General features: G+C 34.8%; 1 protein-coding gene across 2 annotated transcripts in view; it reads right to left on the bottom strand.

The window, feature by feature from the left end:
* Positions 1-21,006, bottom strand: part of OSTN (osteocrin) — a 46,651-nt gene extending 25,645 nt beyond the window's left edge. The window contains exons 1-2 of one of the 2 annotated variants that reach the window (XM_082461598.1): positions 11,334-21,006; positions 236-334 (exon numbers count right to left, since the gene is read on the bottom strand). In XM_082461598.1, coding sequence (XP_082317724.1) covers positions 236-334 — 99 coding nt within the window. In that variant the 5' untranslated portion in view covers positions 11,334-21,006. Of the gene's footprint in view, positions 1-235; positions 335-4,474; positions 10,035-11,333 lie in introns of those variants that run through there. The other variant, XM_082461599.1, reaches the window with a different exon arrangement.
* Between the last annotated feature and the right edge of the window lie 234 nt (positions 21,007-21,240).

Here is a 21,240-nt window from a genome sequence, read left to right as displayed (position 1 = left end):
GTTTATGGAGTACAAATCTTTGTTGTTACTTACAGCTTTTTTTTTTTTTAACATTTAGATACTTGGTTTTCTCTGAATCCACGGTGAGGACAAGGCATAGAAAGAAATGCCTATTTACTTGATTTTTGTGTTATCAAACCTTCTCCTTACTTGTCAGCAACACCTGCTTCTGACATTAGTAAAACTGGCTTATGTTCGTAAAAGAAGTATGGTCCCTTAAGCTAGTTTCCATTACCTCTGTTGTGACATCCACTGACAGCACTTTTCCTGAGCTCCAGACCATCAACGTCGCAGCCAGGATAAAATGTGCACTTGCCAATCTCCAGTCCAGCATCTAAGGGTCATACACATCAGGGTTAACAGTGATTAGTCTGGCAAGATAGAAAACAAAAATGTCTATAAAGTTTGTTATAGGCAGGTAATAAACCAAATTATTCAGCTTCTATGTGTTGGAGTACACCTCTGCAAAACTTATATGATAATTAATAGAAGCTGTCAATCTCCCAGAATGAATTCTATCAAGGCTTCATTTCCATGGAAACCGAGACTGGGGTTGTACAGCTATAATCATAATTTAACTCTAACCCAAGTCTGAAAAATCTAGTTTGTGTAACTTTATTCTTTGACTCTCTAATCCACAGACTACAACCTCACGTACCTAAGGGGAACTGTGTTAAATTGACTAGGTATGAGAGACTAAGGCCTGGTGGCATTTGTGGTGAGCAAGAGAGAATGTGCCGTGTCTAAAAGCAATTCAATTCAAAATTTCAGAAACACCACAGTTCCAATAGGAGACTATCTTTATGTCCTGTGATATGTAAGGATTTCTTGAGCAAGATTCAAAAGGTAGATCTCATGGAAAAAATTAACGAATTACACTATATCAAAATTGAAAAATTCTACATGATAAATACAATAAAAAACTTACAATAAAAACCAAATTAAAAACGGAATATATTTTCAACAGATATAAAAAAGAAAGATTAGCATTTGGAACATTTAAATGACTCTGGTAAATAAAATTTTAAAAACAGACTCACAATTAAGTAAAACTGGGCCAAAGTTTATAAGGAGACATGTATCTGAAAGTTCATAGCTTCATTTTATATAGTAGGAAAAAAACGAATCAACTCAATTACCCTACGCAAGAGGAAATGAATTGATCAAATGAGGTAAATTCATACTATGGACTTTACGCAAATAAATTAAATATAGGTGTTATCTACTGTTCAAAACAAATGACCTGAATGTTATGTGTAATTATATGCAAGGATTTAAAAAAACAGATTTGAGGGGAGATTAGATGTTCTAGAACAATACATATGCCATGCTACCATTTACCTAAATTGGAAATACGTAAAGCAATTTCATATATTTTGAAATCTATACATATAATTAAAATATAAACCAATGGAACTTGATTCATGACTATGATTGCTTCTGGGGAGGGTGGGGAGTATATGAGATTATGGAGAAAACATAAGGGACTCAGTTTTTATCTCTCTCTATATACATAGTAAAGCAAACATATTAAAAGATTACATTTGTTAATTCTGTGTAGTAAGCACAAAGGTGTGTCATTTATGAATTTTTACATTAAAAAAAAACTATAAATCCAATTAAAGCTTATCTACAACTGAGATCAGGCCTGCTGGATGCCACTCTTGCCACTGGTTAAAGCAGAAGGCCTTGCCCTGCTGGGAGAAGCTCACGGGCTGTGAGCTACCAACAGAACGGGCTTGACTTCGCCACTTAGCACATGATATTGGGAAGTCCCCCAGGCCATCCTTCATGAATGAGAAGTTTCAGTAAACTTCTGTTTCCTTAAAAAAACCATTTGGAAACCTACAGGGAACAAAAAGAAAGGGATCCTAGGATCGATCTGAAGAACTGGATTTGACTCATATTTGCTTTAGTAATAGTGTGACCTTGAGTGTGTGTCATTTAACCTACTTGAGCTTCATTTTCCATATTTGTGAAATGAGGAGTAATTCTGACCTCAGAAGAACTTTTTGAGAGGATTGGATTAATTCATATATAACCTCTTTATCCCATATAGTATTTATAATTTGTAACTGAAAGAACATTTATGAGATATTACTAAATATTTCTTTAATAACTACATTCTCTTTGGTGTGATCCAAGATTTTCTTTATGACACTTCCTTAAAATATTGTTACTGTGAAACCTCAGTGTGGATTTTAGTAATAAATGTATCGGCTAGAATACAGACAAATAAGACCTAGACAGAGTAGCATCTGTATTAAATGTGTATTAATACTTAAAATGGAGATAAAATATTTTAGCATTGTCTATAACATTTATTTATCAAATATGATCTTAATTTTCATGTAATGCAGTCTAAACTAGTTCTTCATTATGTCATCAATTACTCTACTTCGCAATCTAGTCATACAGTGTTGGTCACTAGCTGCTTCTCTATATTCCACAATTTCTGGAAGAGAGCAGTAAGTTCTGTGTTCTCTTTTTGACAAACATATTTAATATTTGAGTTTTTTGATAAGTATCTAAAAACAGCTAATCATGATTATTTCTCTAAATTGAGACAGGAGAAAAATAACAAGCATGAATGTAAAAGTTATCTGGTAAAAATACCAACCAAAAACTGCCTTACTTATTTCTTTAGGAAATCAGCCATTGAGTCATTCTTCCTTCTGATTTTGCTGCTGTCTCTGACTTTCCTCAGCAAAAGGGAAGATATATCAAAAACATAAGTGTATTTTTACAATGAGCTCATATTTCTGGCATATCTTTTTTTAAAATAGCTCTTTCATTCAATCAAAGATAAACTACAGTTGTGATGTTTTTCTTCCACTTTTTTTTATCATGCTAAAAAAGGTTACAAAGTGTGAAATTGCTCAATTTTATGAGCTTTCCCATGTGGATTTCCTTCAACTATTTTTATGCACATTTTACTAACCAGGTTTCTCTTCATCTCTGCAATCTTATAAAAGGCACAGGATGATGAGTGTTTGTAATATTGATGATTATGTCTGAGGCATATATTTTTGTGCTTGGGTGTATATAGGAAAAAAGTCATAATGTATCATCTTACAGATAACCACATCCTGATTATTCGGATAGGGAGATATAAAAATAAATGCTGAGTTTAAATACACACATTTAATGGTTTAAAGCCATGCTTGCAGCCAGTTAACCAAAAGGCCAAGTTCCTAAATATGGCATTTGGTACACTAATGAAAACAAACACCCTGGCACCTGCCACACAAAAGACATTTGATTAACTAGTTGAAACTTGATTGCTACAAAATTAGAAACAGAGGAAATTACAGGGAGGGAAGGAAAAGACCAGGTTCAGCTCCGTTTTCCTATTTGGTTGATAGTGGATAAATATAGCCCATGACTAAAAATCTACTCAGCCCCATGTACACTCCAGATCACAGAAAGGACACTCAAAGGATGTTCACTGCGTGAATACATGATAGTGGAGGTATTTGCAATTTTTTTTAGTACAGCTATACTTTTCATTGAGTAATTTTTGAATACCATTCCTCTAATGTGAGGAGCTTCAAAAGAGACAGTGGGCATGGGATCTGCCTTTATAAGAAGATTAGGCTCTGAAAGCCCAGCAGTAAAGTAAATGGTTTAATTATATTTAAACTAGGATTAAATGAGAAGTCTGTTAAAATGAAGAAAGATGTTTGCATTGTTGAGAATCAGTGCTGCAATGAGTCATTGTTACTGTGAAAAATGATCTCTCAAGTGGGCTCGGTGGGAAAAAGAAAAGATTGGTTGCCACTGATCCAAACTATCTGCCTTTGAGGGCTGGTGTTGAAGAAAAACAAATCACTCAGGTGACGAAGGAAATTTCTCTTCAACAACGTCTGACTTAGGGATAGTAGATCTAACCATTAGAAACTTACAAAAGGACTGAGTTTTGGGGGTGATTTTTGATAACTTCTGGGACAATTTCTTGATTAGAAATATTCCAAATAGACTCTATCCACGCTATTTTCAACAGAAATTAAAAATAAAGCCTTAATTAAAGATAAAGGACTTGGGCTTCCCTGGTGGCGCAGTGGTCGAGAATCTGCCTGCTAATGCAGGGCACACGGGTTCGAGCCCTGGTCTGGGAGGATCCCACATGCCGCGGAGCAGCTGGGCCCGTGAGCCACAATTACTGAGCCTGCACATCTGGAGCTTGTGCTCCGCAACAAGAGAGGCCGCGATGGTGAGAGGCCAGCGCACCGCGATGAGGAGTGGCCCCCGCTCGCCACAACTAGAGAAAGCCCTCGCACAGAAACGAAGACCTAACACAGCCAAAAATAAATAAATAAATTTAAAAAAAAAAGATAAAGGACTTAAAAAGTAATTATTATTATTATTTTTAATCCTCTTCTTCTACTTTGGCATTGCAGACATTTAAGTGAGATTTAACAGGACATGTTATGAAGGGTCTCTAGTTCTGACATTGGGAAATGACCGTGTGTACCTGCACACAACACTCCCCAAATCTTCTCTCTCTGAAAACGGGGCTGGTCTTCTAGGCAAGTGGTGGATCAGCTTGGTCCCGCAGTAAATCTGTAAAACGGAGTAAGTGCTTCTTCAATGTACCCTTTACCCTGCCCCATAAAGTCGTGGTCACCCAGGTCTTTTTGATAATAGAGGAAAGCTTCCAGGATAGTAGATAGCAGAATAACTATCATTTTTTTTATTTTAAAGACGGGCCTAAAAGGGACAGTGGTTAACACAAAGTCTGTGTGGCTCTCTGTGATAGAAAGAGACCTGATCTAGGGGTTCTGAGACTCAGGCCCTGCCTTGGCTCGGCTGCTATTTCACTGTATGATTTTGGGCAAACCCTTCCTCTCTAGGCTGAGTAAACTGAGGTTAGTCTCCCTGACCTCTAAAGTTGCTTCTATCTTTTGTAAAGTCCGTTTCTGAATCTAGCTCTTTTCTGGTGGAAGCACAGACTCTGTAGGTAATGATAATAGTTGGTGTAGGTTTGGCTGGGAAAACCTTTCTGCTGTCCCTCAAATCAGCTGAGTCTATGCATAAGATTTTGCATCTAGGTTTTCACATAAATATGCTCCTCTTGAATTTTAAGTATTTCTAGCTGAAAAGAGAGGGCCTTCAAATCTTTGATTTTAAGATTTCATTTATGGTAAGCAATCCCATTTTATAAATGTATTTTAAGAAAGAAAAAATGCTACCATTTAAATTATGACATGCTAGCAAGTGTAAGACATTCCAATTTCAGAGATGTTAAATGTGCACAGAATGGATGAAATATGCTATATCTATTTACTTTCAAATGTTTACTTGGATTTTTTTTTTTTCATCATGCTTAAGATGGTATACTCAATTCCCCCATACTTTCAAAACAAAAATTGTTAGAGCTGAGGGAGGATCCAGATTCCCTAGCATGCAGCAGTTATATCTGCTCTTTTGGGGTCAGAGAAAGAAAGCATTGTACAATATTTAACGCATTATCAGTTATAAATTTTAAAAATCACATAATGTTAAAAAATTTAAAGATTTGATTGATTCCTTATTCCTCTGCATTTGTAGTTAACAGTCTATCAAAGGAAAATAAACATTTGAATATTTTCAGAGTACTCACAAGTCTTAGTATTAGTGGATACAAAATCACTATTATCAAAAGTTCCTATTTTGGTTACAAAATAGGAATTTTTGAAAATAGAAGTTTTCAGATATCTGAAACACCACCAGTTTCACATATACACATATTTTTTCACATATGTACATATATCTTTCACATAATGTTTTTCTAAAAATCTTTAGATAAACTAATGAGTATTTTAGAAATAAAAATTTTCAGTCAATAAATAGACATTCATCATCAGAAAAATATTTCTATGATGGTGAGGAAAAACTCAGAATTAGACTTGAAGGGTAGGGATAAGTGTCCTTGCTGTGCTTGGTAACCTTGAGCAAGATGCTTAAACTGTCAAAATTGTCTAATAAAACTCATTTTATGAACTCACATTTTAATTAATTAATTTTGTTTAATTTCAAATTAATTAATTTACAAATAGCACAAATCATTATGGATTTGCCTTGTTTGCCAAATAAGAGCAATAAAAACATTTACTTTCATATTTAATATTATTTATTAAAACATATAAAGATATACATTTATCTGTGGAAAAATACTGCATCATTTTTACTCTTATTTTATCATAGGTGAACTTTTCAACGGAGACGCTAAATTTTGCATGAAAACATTTTGAAAACTATAAGATAATATGGAAAGATTAACTGCATGGTATAAAAATGATTATTTCTGAGCTGAAGGCAAGTGTTTGACGACAAGTCCTTTCAAGGAAAGTAAAGCTTATACTCAACAACCACCTAGGGAATCTGGGGCCATTCATAGAGACAATCAGCAAAGCTTATGTTAAACAATCAAGAGGATACATAACAGTTTGACATGATACAGATAATCTTGATATTTCAGTGAGTGACATTTGAACAGGGTGTTAAGTTTGTGTCTACTTTTCATTGATGAGAGAAACAACCGGATGCTTGAGACACTTTCCTGCTAGAAAGCAGAGACTTGGACGCTGGAGTCTCTTCACTGCAATTCCACTGCCTATGGTGCAATCAGCTCCACAAACAAGAGAACTAAGTGTGGCTTTGGCACTTAGAACTTCAGAAGTGGGGATTAGTTTTGGATCCTCATAAACTCAGATACTAGATTTAAAATCATTGAGGATTTTCACCCAAGAGCAACTGAATTACAACTGGTAGTTTCTGTCACTAGCATACATATCATCTATATCATCCTCACAGAAATACATCTGAGAAATACTCATGGTGATTAGCTGTTTGTTTAAAATTCTCTTTATGAAATTTGGTATTTTCAGTAGATTGTGTGATGGGTATTTGCTTTATATTTTGAGTATGATTTTGAAAGGAAGGTGCAAATTGAGACTGAGAAATTTAACATTTCCTTTTTTTTTAAGAAATGAAAATGTCAGAAATGTATTCTTTCTCATTTCTCATTGCCCTTCCATTGGCAGTAGTCAATTTTCCGAAGCCACATAGCCAGTTAGAAGAAGAGCCAGAACAACAATGTAATGCTTTCAGACTCTCAGTTTCATGCTCCTTCAAGTATAACTTATTTGTAGAAGTATAAACATTTTCCCATCTCCAAAACAAATTGCTTATAAAGTCAAATGTTTATGGATGAGGTGTTCTTAATGTGGCAGACCACTGCATTTTAAAAAGACTTTCCCTGGGGGGCTTCCCTGGTGGTGCAGTGGTTAAAAATCCTCCTGCCAATGCAGGGGACACGGGTTCGAGCCCTGGTCCGGGAAGATCCCACATGCCGCGGAGCAACTAAGCCTGTGAGCCACGACTACTGAGCCCAAGTGCCACAACTACTGAAGCCCGTGCACCTAGAGCCCATGCTCCAAATGAGAGAAGCCACCACGATGAGAAGCCCGCGCACCGCAACAAAGAGTAGCCCCCGCTTTCTGCAACTAGAGAAAGACTGCGTGCAGCAACGAAGACCCAACACAGCCAAAAAAAAAAAAAAAAAAAAAAAAATTCTTTGAAATGAATTTCCCTGAATGCTAAAAATTATTTACTGGTATACATGTGTTAACTGATTTTATTCTCTCTGGCACCATTTTTGTTCTTTTTCAGACACTACTGCCTTCCAAAATCATAAAATTTTGTTGTTAAATATCTCAATTTTTTTTTCTATTTGGAATTTTCAATCATACTACTAGTATCTTTCTTGCACAAAGAAGGCAGAAACCTACAATAACACTAGTAAGATCCCACTATTAAAAAGCCCAGGTATGTATGTTTAACAAACTATTTAAATGTTACTGTAAACTCCTTGAGGGTAGGAACTATGACATGTTCACTATTGTATCTCAGCACCCAACATAATGCCTGGCAGAGAGTCAACATTATGTGTTGAATGAATGAATGAATGAAGCAGCCCTATGTGGTAGGTAAACAGAAATGCGGGACAGATACTAACTTCCCAGTTTTATTGATACGGAAACTAAGGCTTAGAGATGGGAAGAGATTTGCCTAAGTTTTACACCTACAGTAATCTATGATGAAGTTCATGCCAAAATCCCGGTATGTCCATTAATGTTTCACATCACAGATTCTCATTCTAATGAAAGAGACATGCATCATTATTCCCTAATCATTATACCAGTAAAGTTTAAGATTTCTCCTTATCAAACACTAATTTGTGCTCAGACCCCTGAATTATTATAAGTTTCTTCATATAAAACTATGTTATCTAGAAAGACAAGAGAACTTCGTGTATGATTGTGTACAATTCTGGTAAGGGAATTTGTTCTTTAATTCGAATAATGAATAATGGGAAAAACAAGAATCTTCAAAACTAGAGATAGGGAAAAGCTGATAGAGTTGCACATAAACATTCTGTTTAGCCATTTGATACGTAGGTCATTTTTATGTGGTATAAAAAGGCTTTCAAAGGGTAAAGTTGGATAACTGCAGTTAAACATGGCATATATTAGCATCAGGGTAATGTGGAATACTACCACCTCCTTCACCCTTTACCCCACTTTGTATTTATATATACTATTTAATAAAATAGAATTATAGCAGGGTGATTGATAGAAAATAAAATATAATAAAGAAAGTAATATTGATTGGGGGAAGGAAATTTTACTAAAGAGAGTTATAAATGGCAATCACTCTTAACATTTAATGTTACAGTATATTATGCATTATCATTAATTTCAGCCACAATATTTCTATGAAAATATTAGCATACAACTATAAAGAATATTATAATGAGAAGAAAACAAAGGGAAGAAATCTGTTATACTTAAAACATAATTATTCTTCAAACTCTAATTATATTAACAAAATAAATTTTAATTGTCACTTTCTAAACCTCTTAGTGCCCCAGCATGGATGGACAAGTCAGAGTTTGCAAGAAAATGCAACCACCAAAGTGGGACCACAGGGAAGCCACGGAGAGGTCCATGAAAAGGTCCACGGAGAGGTCCATGGAAAGCCACAGCTATTACTTAGTGGGTCAGCAGCCAAGTTCTCAGTGGTGGCCCAGGTGATATTTTAAAGGTGCATTTTTCACATGTTTAGAGTCTTATGTGTCATAGGAACATAGGGTTTTAGAAAGGAAGGAGGCTCTCATTAGAAACTGTGGAATTTACCATCCTCAATAGATGGAGAGAGCCAGACTCAGAGGTAATTAACTTGTCCTAGGGAGAGGAAATGAAGGGGAGATGTACAATGGATTAAGAGGAGGAGGGGGCAGGAGGAGGCATGGCAGAGGAGTTGTTTCTGGAGGGAGCGGGTGCTCTGTTCTGAGACCAGAGCCGATGAGGCATTGGTAAGGGAGAAGAGGCAAGGCTGAGCAACAGCCAGTTCAAGCCAGCCAAGGCACCAGCAGTTACTGGCTGGTGATGCTAACCGCTGCTCCAGAGAGGTACCCTGAAAATTATTTGCAGAAAGAAGAAGGAGGACTCAGCTAAAAATATCTCTAGTCAGAGAGATCTTTAGGCACATGGGAGTTGGCCTGTGCAGAGAGGTGCCTAGGGCTATGAGGGAACTTGTGACTCATCATTTGTACTCACACAGACTCTAGTTTTACTGAGGAGAGAAAAATGCCCCTAGGAAGCTGAGTAAAAGCTGCTGAAGACAGGACTGGGATTAGAAAGCTGGTTTCCTGACTCCAAAGCTTGTGTTCCTCTGATAACACCATTGAACCTAAGCAAACATTGTGTGGTGTGTAGAGATCACAGTGGATGAAATATTGGCAAGGAGGTTAAGTTAGATGATGTCTAAGCATTAGCCCCAAGATTCTGTGATACTGAGTCCTCATTGTCTAATATAGGGAAAAGTGACTGATATGGGAGCTTCCCCAGGTCATTCTCACATTCAGTATCACTGGCACTTTTAGTTCTTTCATCTCTTTCAATAATAACAAAATGTTGTCGAGCCCTACTCTGTGCTTAAGCTTGCATGAAGTTGCACAACTACATAGTGACACATTTGGGGTAATATTTTGAGACTGCTTACTTTGAGTTCTGTTCATTTGAGACAAGCTCAACCAATCTAATTTTATTAATTAATGTTCAAATCATTGAAAGTATTTGAATAAGAAGTTAAAATTATAGCCCTGAGGTCCCCATACCTAGTCTACTAAACATAACTGCTTCTTTACTACCCATTATTCATTGTATCAGAATCAGTTTAAAATCCTGAGAAATACAGGGCGAAAGCAAATAACCTTAATTAACTACCTTAAATAACTTATTGAATGAAGCCACAGTACAATTCACTTATAAAGAGGAGACGAATGCGTATCTGCAGGAAGCTCTTCTTAGAAAAGTTCTATTAAGAGTGATGAAGAGTAGTACCAAAGTAAAGAGAAGACACAAAACGTGCTGATGTTTGTGGGAGACCATTAAATATAGTGCTATCAATTCTATAGCTTACATGAGCACTAAAATCATCATAAATCATTGTTTAAATGATCTAATTTCTAGAAAGATAACTCAGAAATAAATAATAATCTCATTCCTAAACCTATAATGTCTATAATTGTAATTCAAAGGAGCTATATTTTGTTTTGCTAGAACTGAATTTATTGAGTGCACACTATTTCCACAGATCAAAACCTGAAACAAAATTTTAAATTTCTTCTTAAACAGAACTCAAATGTATGTTTCAGATTAACTCTTAATTCAATAACTTAATAGCAAGAGCACTTGAAATACTGAAGATTAGACATTGATCTAAGTCTACTCTAAGCTATGTTATTCATATTATACTTGCCTATTTGAGTTTTGTAAGAATAAAATCAGACAATAATATGGGTTTGAAGAATATAGAATACAGAATTTTATTAGTTTAGGGATGTTTCCTAAGTTCCAATTGTAATAGAAATACAGGTAAGAGAAAAACTTTCTTTTCTAGCTAGGTTTTTAAAATTAGGCCACTTTGTACATTTAAAAATTTCCTAACACTGGATATATTTGATGAAAGCAAAATTAATACATCTAACACACTTATAGGATTATTATCTTGAATTCCCTTTCTCTTTGTTTTAAAATGGAATATAAAAGCAAAAATAATGTAATAAATATAAAATGCCTGAGCAAACAATTATCTCCACCCTAAGTTTGCATTACAAAAATATCTTAGAGTTTTTACTCACTTTTAGAGAGGAAGATATTTCCAAAAACATTTCTGACTTTAGCTAAATCAAGATATAATCAAAACATTTAAAAAGTATGTGAAAATTTTTTAAAAAGTTAAAAGGAAAAAGCCTAACTCTTTATCAGCTTTTATATTTAACTTACCTTGTGAAAAATCAGGAGATTCTCACTTTAGAGTCCTGTCTGTGCAGTTTCTCCCAAACTCAGCTCTGATGGTGAGTTTTCACTCTGAGTTTTTATAGTCTCAGTTATACACCCCTTACTCCAATCCCTGCCTTTGCTTTCTCTTACATCATTTCTACAGATTTTCCACTGAACATTTTCCCAAGCTTCTCCTCAATCTCTCTCTCTCTCTCATCCTTTTTTCTCTGTCTTTCCCAGTCTCTATCTCTCTTTCTCTGTTTCCCTCTTCTGTTCTTCCTCTCCATATTTATTCTATCTACTGCTTTGACCATGGAATTTAAGTAGCAACAGGAGCATAGGCTCCGGAAAATTTAAGTATCCATTTAGTATTGTGTTCAGCCTTAGACCCATCACTTCTTCCTGAGGCTTTAGTCCAGCTCTGATAATTACAAATCACATTTGGGAAATAAAATGCACTAAGATTTATTAAAAAGAAAGTCACTAGGATATTTCAAAGTAAGATTTAGGGAAACAAAATCAGAAATGCAAACTGATTTATTGATGTATATTTTGGACCCTTAAATTAAATGATCATGTATGGAAATGGTGAGTAGTTTCAGCCTCAGTCAGGTGCGGCAGCCCTGTCAGTGAAACTGACAGTTACTTTGTAATTAACATTGCTATACTGGGAAGGCTGTCACTAACAAACCTATAAATACTGAACTGAGACATGTGGGCTATAAATGCAGTCGTTGTAATCATTTTTATCTTGCTCTTGTTCTCCAGTATTTTAATTTCCTTTTAAGCAAAACATTCCTGCTTGTGTCTGAAATTTGCCTTCATTCCCATTTCCTACTAATCACATTTGTAACTTTACATACACAAATTGTAAAAAATAAGTTATTAAGTCCTAAAGGTAATATGTTGTCAGATGATTATTAGCTCATTTAATTCACCAGTAGATCCCCATTTGACAGATAAAGAGATTGAGTCTAGTGAGTTAATGAGATCACACAGCTAGGAAGTAGCAGCAGAGCCAGATTTCTAACACAGATCGTAATTCCATATCCAGTTTTCTTCCCACGACTTCATTCTGTCTCACTATTTAAAAAGCTGGAAAAGAGAATCCAAATCAGATTATGTTTTTGCACAAATAGAAATAGATTTGTTCTTTTTGGTTTTGCTTTAAAAGGCATTTAAAATACTGCTTGCTTGTGTAGGAACTAGTACATGGTTAATTTAGATCTAGCTGGAGAACTGACCAGAGCACACTGAATTGGTGGGACAGTAAAATGCTTCATTTTTGTGAAGGGCTTCCAGGGATAACATATGTCTCAACAAGCTTGAAATTTGAGTAGTTGGCAGTGATAGTTCACAAGTCAAGATAAAAATACAGCCTAATCGTGTCCTTGTTTAGACATTACTGCCATAAAACAATTATGTTAACTTGAATCCACATGCTGGAAAACTCTCAATATAGATTTAACAGATTCATCATAATGCTACTAGAAGCCAATATTCTTGACGTACCTTCTACCCTTATTTGAAATGCCTCCCTTAGCATGCTGACAAGTGATATCTGTGGCTGATTTATTCCAGATCTGTCCCTGCTTAGACAGTCCAAAGATTCCACCCTATTTGTGGATTTTGTTGACCTAATTCAAAAGTTTGACTTAACTGTTCTGTAGCAACAGTTTATTCCAGGAACATAACCATGGTACATTTAAGCCATTTATACGGGCTTCTGAACATTATAAAGCCCTATGTAAATGACTTATGCATTTATACATGATAAAGAAATTCTGTTACTTAAAATAGAGACTAAAATAGAAGCACATGAAGAAATAGAAAGAGAATAAACACCCAGTAATAGATGAAGAGATTAAGATGAAAAAGAGAAAAAAAATTACTGAAAACTTATATCATTATTTAATTCTCATAATAACCTTGCTAATGAGGTATTATTATTCATATATAACAGATGAGAAAACTAAAGCTCAAATATGTGAAAGAGATAGCCCAAGTGCTCACAGCTTAAAATTGATGATGAGAACAGGAGCTGAATCTCGTTTTCTTTATCAGTCAGGATTCTGGCAAGAAAGAGGTGGCATGTTCAAATTGAGAAATTTGAGAAGAATTTAATGTGGGCAGGTGTGGAGGAACCAGAAAGTATCATGCAGTATACTGAACCCCCATTAATAGCCAGGTATTCCTAAACCTGAAGGATTAAAAGTGAGATTACAGGGACCCAGAACAGAGGGATCTTAGTGGAGAAAGTTGCCTGGCAGAAGTGTAACATTTCATCAAGGGACACAGGTAGTCAAGAGTGATCTACAGGGGAGGGAACCTAGGAAACAAGCACTGAGATTTCACTTTGCTTCCTGGATACAATCTCCTGTTGTGTTTACCTCTGGTTAAACCCTGAGAGATAAAGGACCCAGCACATTGTTTAACCTCAAAATTGCGCTAAGAGACATACAAATGGGTTCCTTTGTAAAGATCAACATGACTGCAAATGCCACCATTACCCACACTATTATGCCATACTTCCTAATGCTTTTTTTCAAGTCAGGTTTATTGAGGGATAATTTACATACACAAAATTCACCCTTTTAAAGTGCACAGTCTGATGAATTTTGACAAATGTAGACAGTACGTAGCCTCCACTACAATCAAGATAAAGACCATGACTATAACCCCCTCCCCCCACATTTCCCTCCTGCCCTTTACGGTCAATCTTCTACCCCACCCCCAGGTCCTGGTAACCACCAATCTGATTTCTGTCCCTATAATTTTGCCTTTTCCAGAAGGCTGTGGGAAATTATACAGTATATAGTCTTTGGTGTCTCGCTTCTTTCACTTAGAATAATGCTTCTGACTGAGATTTATCCGTATTGTTAAATGTATCAGCACTTGGTTTCTGTTTAATAATGAGAGTGTTCTATTGGATGGATGTGCCACAATTTGCTTATTCATTTACCAGTTGGTGAAAATTTGGGTTGCTTCCAGCTTTTGGTGATTATGAATAAAGCTGCCATAAACATTAATATAGCGGTCTTTGAGTGGATATATGTTTTCATTTCACCTGGGCAAATACATAGAAATGGGATTCCTAGATCATGTGGCAAGTGTATATTTAACTTGATAGGGTATAGCCAAACTGATTTCCAAAGTGGCTCTACCGTTTTGCATTTCCACCAGAAATGTATGAGAGTTCCAATCACTCAGCATCCTTGCTAGCATTGGACAGTCATTGCCATTTTCAAAACTTTAGCTAGTCTAATAAATGTATACTGGTATCTTATTGTGTTTAATTTGTATTTGCATAAAAACTAATGATGTTGAGAATCTTTTCACGTACTTACTTCCCCTTTGTATATCCTCTTTGGTGTAGCGTCTGTTTAAAACTTTTGCTTAATATTCAGTTGTGAGAGTCCGCTATATATTCTAGATACAAGAATTTTTATGATTTGTGTTTTGTAATTTTTTCCCCATTCTGTAGCTTGTCATTTCATTCTCATAGCAGTTTCGTTTCACAGAGCAGGCATTTATAATTTTGATGAAGTACAATTAGCCATCTTTTAAAAATGGAGCATGCTTTATGTACCCTAAGAAATCATTCCCTCACTCAGGTTTGTAGTGATTTTTTGTGTGTGTTTCCTTCTAGAAGTTTTCAAAATTCTTTTGGCTATTCTAGGTCCTTTACATTTCCGTATAGATTTTAAGATCAGCTTATCAATGTACACAGAAGAACTAGCTGGGATTTTATTGGGATTTCATTGAATCTATAGATCAATTGGAGGAAAAATGACATCTTAAAAGTATTCTGATGTGTGAACATAGTATGTTTCTCTTTCATTTAGATCTTTGATTTCTCTTTACAATGTTTTTAAATTTCAAAACTGTACAAATCTTGTATGTATTTTGTTAAATGTATCACTAATTATTTGATGTTTTTCGATGCTATTATAAATGTAGTTTCTAAAATTTCAATTTCCAAGTGGACATTCCTAGTTTACAAAAAAACAACTGATTATTGTATATTGATCTTTTATTCTGTAATCTTGGTAAACTTATTTATCAGTTCTAGTAGGTTTTTATAGATTAAACAGGATTTTCTATGTATATAAAATTCTCTTGTTTGGGAAGAAAACCTGTTTTGTATCTTCTGTTTCAACCTGTATGTCTCTTATATCTTTGTAATTTTTTATTGCCTCAGCCAGCTCTGCCAGTGCAATATTGAATAGAAGTGGAGGGTGAACATCCCCGCCTTGTTCCTGATCTTGGGGTGAAGAAGGCGTTCAGTTTTCACCATTAAATATGATAATGTAGGGTTTTTATAGCTGCCCTTTATCAGGCTGCAGAAGTTCCCTTCTGTTATTAGTTTTCTGAAAGTGAATTGTAACCTTGCTTTTCTGAGATAAACTCCATTTGATCACAACGTATTATCCTTTTTCTACATTGCTGGATTTGGAGTGCTAAAACTTTTTAAGGATGTTTATTCATGAGGGAAATATAGGCTTTTCACTTCCTTAAAATATATTTTTTTAGGTGTTGGTATGAAAGTTATGGTGGTCTCATAAAATGATTGGGAAGAATTATACCCTTGTCTTAGTCCCTTCAGGTTGTTATAACAAAAATACCATAGACTGGAAGGCTTAAACAACAAGCATCTATTTCTCATGTTCTGGAAGCTGGGAAGTCCAAGAATAAGGTGTCTGAAGATTTGGAGTCTACTGGGGACCTACTTCCCCAGTAGATGATGAACTTCTCAATGTGTCCTCACATGACAGAAAGTATGAGAGAGGTCTCTGGGGTGTCTTTTATAAGAGCACTAATTCTATTCATGAGGGTTCCACCATCATGACCTAATCACCTCTCAAAGACCCCCACCTCCTAATACTATCCCATTGGGGGTTAGGATATCAACATATAAATTTGGTGGGGAGGGAAACTAATATTCAGCCCATAACAACCTTCATCTATTTCCTGGAGGAGTTCGTATGGAATTTGTGTTATTTTCTCCTGAAATGTTTGGTAGAATTTGCCAATGAAGTCATCTGTGACATTAGTTGTCTTTGTGGGAAGGTTTTTAACTAAAATTTCAAATTCTTTAATAGGTGTAGGGCTAATCATTTTATCTTTTTCTCCTGAGTGTACTCTTATAGTTCGCATTTTTCAAATCATATGTCCATTTCATTAAATTATTAAATTAAAATGATTTATATTATTCTATTTTTTGCTTTTGTTATTTGTACAATCTGTGGTGATATCCTCTATTTTATTCTTAATTCTGGTATTCTTTTTCTTCAGTCTTTTTTTCTTGATCAGTCATTCTAGAATTTTATCAATTTTATTTGTCTTTTTAAAGAATCAGCATTTGTTTTCATTGATCTTCTCGATTTTCATCCTTTTATTTCACTAATTTTGGCTATGTTTTGTTTCCTTCCTTTTTTTCTGATGGGGGTTTACTTTGCTCATCTTTTTCAATTTTTTTAACATGGATGCTTAGATTATTGATTATAGATATTTCTTTTCTTCTAATATAGGCATTTAGTGCTATAAATTTTCCTCTAAGCACTGCTCTAGGTAAATTTTATACATTTTGATATGCTCTGTTTTCAGGTTTTATTTGATTTGGAATTTTTTCTAATTTTCTTTAAAATTGTGACTATTGGTTATTTAGATATTTGTCATTTAATTTCCAAACATTTGGTGATTTCCATATATTTTTCTGTTATTGATTTCTAGTTTAATTGTTTTGTACTCAGGGAACACACTTTGTGTTATTTCAATTCTTTTAAATTTGTCAAGATTAATTTTATGGCTGATAATATAGCTGTCTACTTTGGTGACGTTTCATGTGGGCTTGAAAAGAACGTGCATTCTATTATTATTGAGTGGAGTGTTCTATAAATCTCAGCTAAGTTGGCTGCTAACGTTTAAATCTATATTTTTAATGATTTTTGTCTACTTGTTCTTTCAATTACTGAGGAAAACTTGCTGACGTCTTCAAGTACATTGAGAAATTTCTCTATTTCTGTTTTCGGTTCTATCAGCTTTTGTTTTATGAATGCTTAAGCTCTTTATTAGGTGCATATCTCTTTATTATTATGTAATTTATCTTTTTAACTCTAATAAAATTCTTTGTTTTGAAGTTTACCTTGTCTGATATTAAAATATTCATATAGCTTTCTTTTGATTATTTTTGGCATGGTATGTCTTTCCCCACATCATTTTCCTTTCAGTCAATCTATACCATTACCTTTAAAATGTGTTCCTATAGACGGAATAGAATTGGTTTCTGCTATTTTTTTCCCAATCTGACAATCTCTAAATTGCAATTGGTGTGTTTTGATCATTTGCATTTACTGCAATTATTGATATACTTATTTTTAAAACTACCATCTTAAAAACTGGGATTTTTTGTCTCATCTATTTCCTCTCATTCTACTTTATTTTGGATTATAGTTTATACCTGTGTTTTATTTTTAAGTTGTTGCTATAGATTTATAGTATGCATCCTTATATTGCCACAGCCTTCCTTCAAATCATATTTTTCCACTTCACATATTGTGTAACAATCTTTCAATAGTATACTTCCATGTTATCCCTCTCATCCTTTATGGTATTATCGTACACATTTTAATTTTCCGTTTTATAAACCCAATTCTTTTTTCTATATTTGTTTTACACAGTTAATAATTTTTAGTGATTAAAAAAAATTTTAAACTTATATTTACCATTGCTGATGCTGCTTTTTGTGTGTTTGTGTGTGTGTATGTGTGTGTGTTTAGATTCACATTTCCAAGTAGTACTACTTTCCTTTTGCTTGAAGAACTTTCCTTAACATTTCTCATAGTATTTTTGTCCAAGAGAGTGTTTAACTTATCTTCATTTTTAAATTTTATTATAGCTCATGGTAGAATTCTGAGGTGATAGCTTTTCTTCTTTAGTATTGTGTAGTCTGACTGGAAGCCTCTTCACCTGTGATGTGCTTTATGATGTGCTTAGTTGTATTTTTCTTTATATTTATCCTGAGGGTTTCTGAGTTTCTTGGTTGTTTTCTTTCATTAATTTTGGGAAAAAAATGGCCATTATCTCTTCAGATATTTTTTGTTTCATTCTTTCTTTTTTCTTCTGTTATTCTAATTACATGTATGTTAGATCATTTGATATTGTCCTACACCTCTTGGAAGGTCTGATTTTTTTATATCTTTTCTCCCTATAATTCAGTTGAAATAGTTTCTATTGACCTAGCTTTAAATTCATTTACTGTCTCCTATTCTTATTCTAATCTCTGGTAGTGTATGTGTGTGTGTGTGTGTGTGTATGTGTTTAATTTTATTATATTATAGGCCTAGCAAATGAATGAGGATTTCACTTACATCTTGGGCCCCTGGGAACTCTAAACTCGCATGCCAGTGACACATTTACTTTAAAAATTTGTTAAAATTTCAATGATTCTTTTGTTCTTCACCACTTTTATGTTGGCTTCCTTTACTTCAAATGTTCTACCAAGGGTGAAACTATTTGTATGCCCTCTCTCCCCTCAGAGGAACTGCAAGTATTTAAAATTTATTAACCCTTGTTATCTATTGACCTCAAATCCCTGATGGTCTCAAAAAAAGTTAAACGTTTTGCACGATTTTGTGAAAGTGACGTTGTCTTGTGGCTTCCTATATACTAAAAGGAAACACAAGTCTTCTTCCTTATAGTGTTATGCTTGTTTTGCTGTATAACGATATTTCAATAATTCCTTTACATTTTTTTGGACAATATTCTATTTATTATCATCCCAATTTTTTAGACATGAAAACAGCTTTTAAAGCACTCATATTATAGAAATAATTTGCAAAGCCTGTCTCTTAGCTATGTCCTACCTTTTCCACTGCATTTTTCATCTGTATAAATCATCCCTTTAATGATGAAATTCAGAGGTGTAAGAACTGCATTCACAAACCTCATATTTCCCTTGTATTTATCCTGAAATGAACTCCGAAAGGCTACCTTTCCATATTTTAATCTCCCAGGTCAGAAGACTGATTTCTACCTCTAGACTCTATAGAACTCCTCATGTTACTCTGGTTTGCATTGATTTTTTTTTTAAAAAATTATTTATTTATCTGGCTGCACTGGGTCTTAGTTGCGGCATGTGGGATCTTCATTGTGGTGTGAGGGATCTTTAGCTGCGGCATGAGAGATCTTTAGTTGTGGCATGCGGGATCTAGTTCCCTGACCAGGGATCAAACCTGGGTCCCCTGCATTGGGAGTGAAGAGTCTTAACCACTGGACAACCAGGGCAGTCCCTGCATTGATTCTGGATGTATCCCATGTCTAGGGCACACTGTATTTATGTAGTTGCAGTTGTGGGAGATTTTAAAACAAACTGGAGGTTTACAGATCACCTTTGAGCCAAAGTGCATTGGCTTTCACCTTTATTTTATGGGGCTAGAGCCTCGACTAGAGTCGTTGGCCTTATTTCAAGAACTGTTTTTACCGCGCAACATTGGCTGACCCTGATGGAATGCCCTTGCCATTTGATACCTCCACCCTTTACACCCTTCCTTTATTAAGATCACCCCTACTGGTTACATTAACTACAGGATTCTATCTGCTAAATTGTAACAGTTCAGGTCACTGACTTGATCAGTTTAAGGACATGGAAATGTAGGGAACACCAGAAGCTACACTAGAAAACCAAACTGTCATTTTATCACACACACACACACACTCCAGGAGAAAATCACTTGATTATTATTATATTAGTACAATGATGTACTAATATAATGATAAAAACCTATCAACAAATAGCAAATCAAAATTTACAAATCTGTTTATAAGTTATATTACTGCTATAGTAATTGTTTTCTTGGTGATACAATACTCTTAGATAATAGGGCAACTATTATTAACACCATTATACAGATGAAAACTCTGAATATTAAAGAATTGTATTTACCTGTCCCATTGGATGTGCAAGGAATTCTGCTGTGTCTGTGACATTGTGACTCTGTTCTCTAGGAACATATATTCTAATAGGGAAGGCAAAGTTGAAATGCAAATAACTCCAGGATGGACTCCATACTATCCTGTGAGGAATTCAACCCTTGATTAGCTCTTGTTTGCATCTTTGTTTTTAGGGCTTCTTTTCCTAATGGATCACCTGATATTCTAGAAAGTTTTTCACCAATTATCATATCAAGTGTGTTTGTCTCTCGTGTTGAGTCAGGAACTATTATTTTTAGTTAAAGTTATAGGAAATTATAGGGGTGGACACTGTATAATAAGAATAACCATTTTTGATGACCTTCTATGAGACAGGTACTGTATTACAGTTTTTTAAACAGTCATTGTAATAATCAGCATAACTCATTGAGAACTTACCATGTGACAGTGTTATTGTTAAATTTTCACTTCTACACAGTGAAGGAGAAATTACTATTTTCCTCTTCTTACCAAAGAAACCAAAATGTAGCTAAAGTGAATAAACTAGTTAGTGGTAAAGCCAAGATTTAAATCAAATTTTTCTGACCTTAAAGCTTACGTTTTTAACAACTACACTATATTGTCTCTCCATCTAATTCTAGACACATCTTACAAGGTAGGAATTATCCAAAATTAAATCATGGGGAAACGAGGTTTGGAATATGTTCAAAGTCATGCAGGTATAAATGCGAGAGCTGGGATTTGTGTTCATCCCAGCTTTTCTTTAAACCTTCCTCAACACTGTTTTCCACTGTGTTACACCAATGATGTTGAGAAGTCAGTGTGACAGTCCTGGGTATCCCTGACATTCCTGGAATGCATCTATTTAGGCTATCAACTTCCATCATTGTGGAGAAGTCATGTCTCTGAATTATACATCCCTTAAATTCATCTCTATGAGTTCACACTGGGAAGAAGCCTCAGGCATCACAACATAAAT

This window comes from Balaenoptera physalus, assembly GCF_965194825.1.
Source record: "Balaenoptera physalus genome assembly, chromosome: 4".
Lineage (NCBI taxonomy): Eukaryota > Metazoa > Chordata > Mammalia > Artiodactyla > Balaenopteridae > Balaenoptera > Balaenoptera physalus.
The sequence above is the reverse complement of the archived record's forward strand: the minus strand, read 5'-3'. Positions and strand labels throughout refer to the sequence as shown.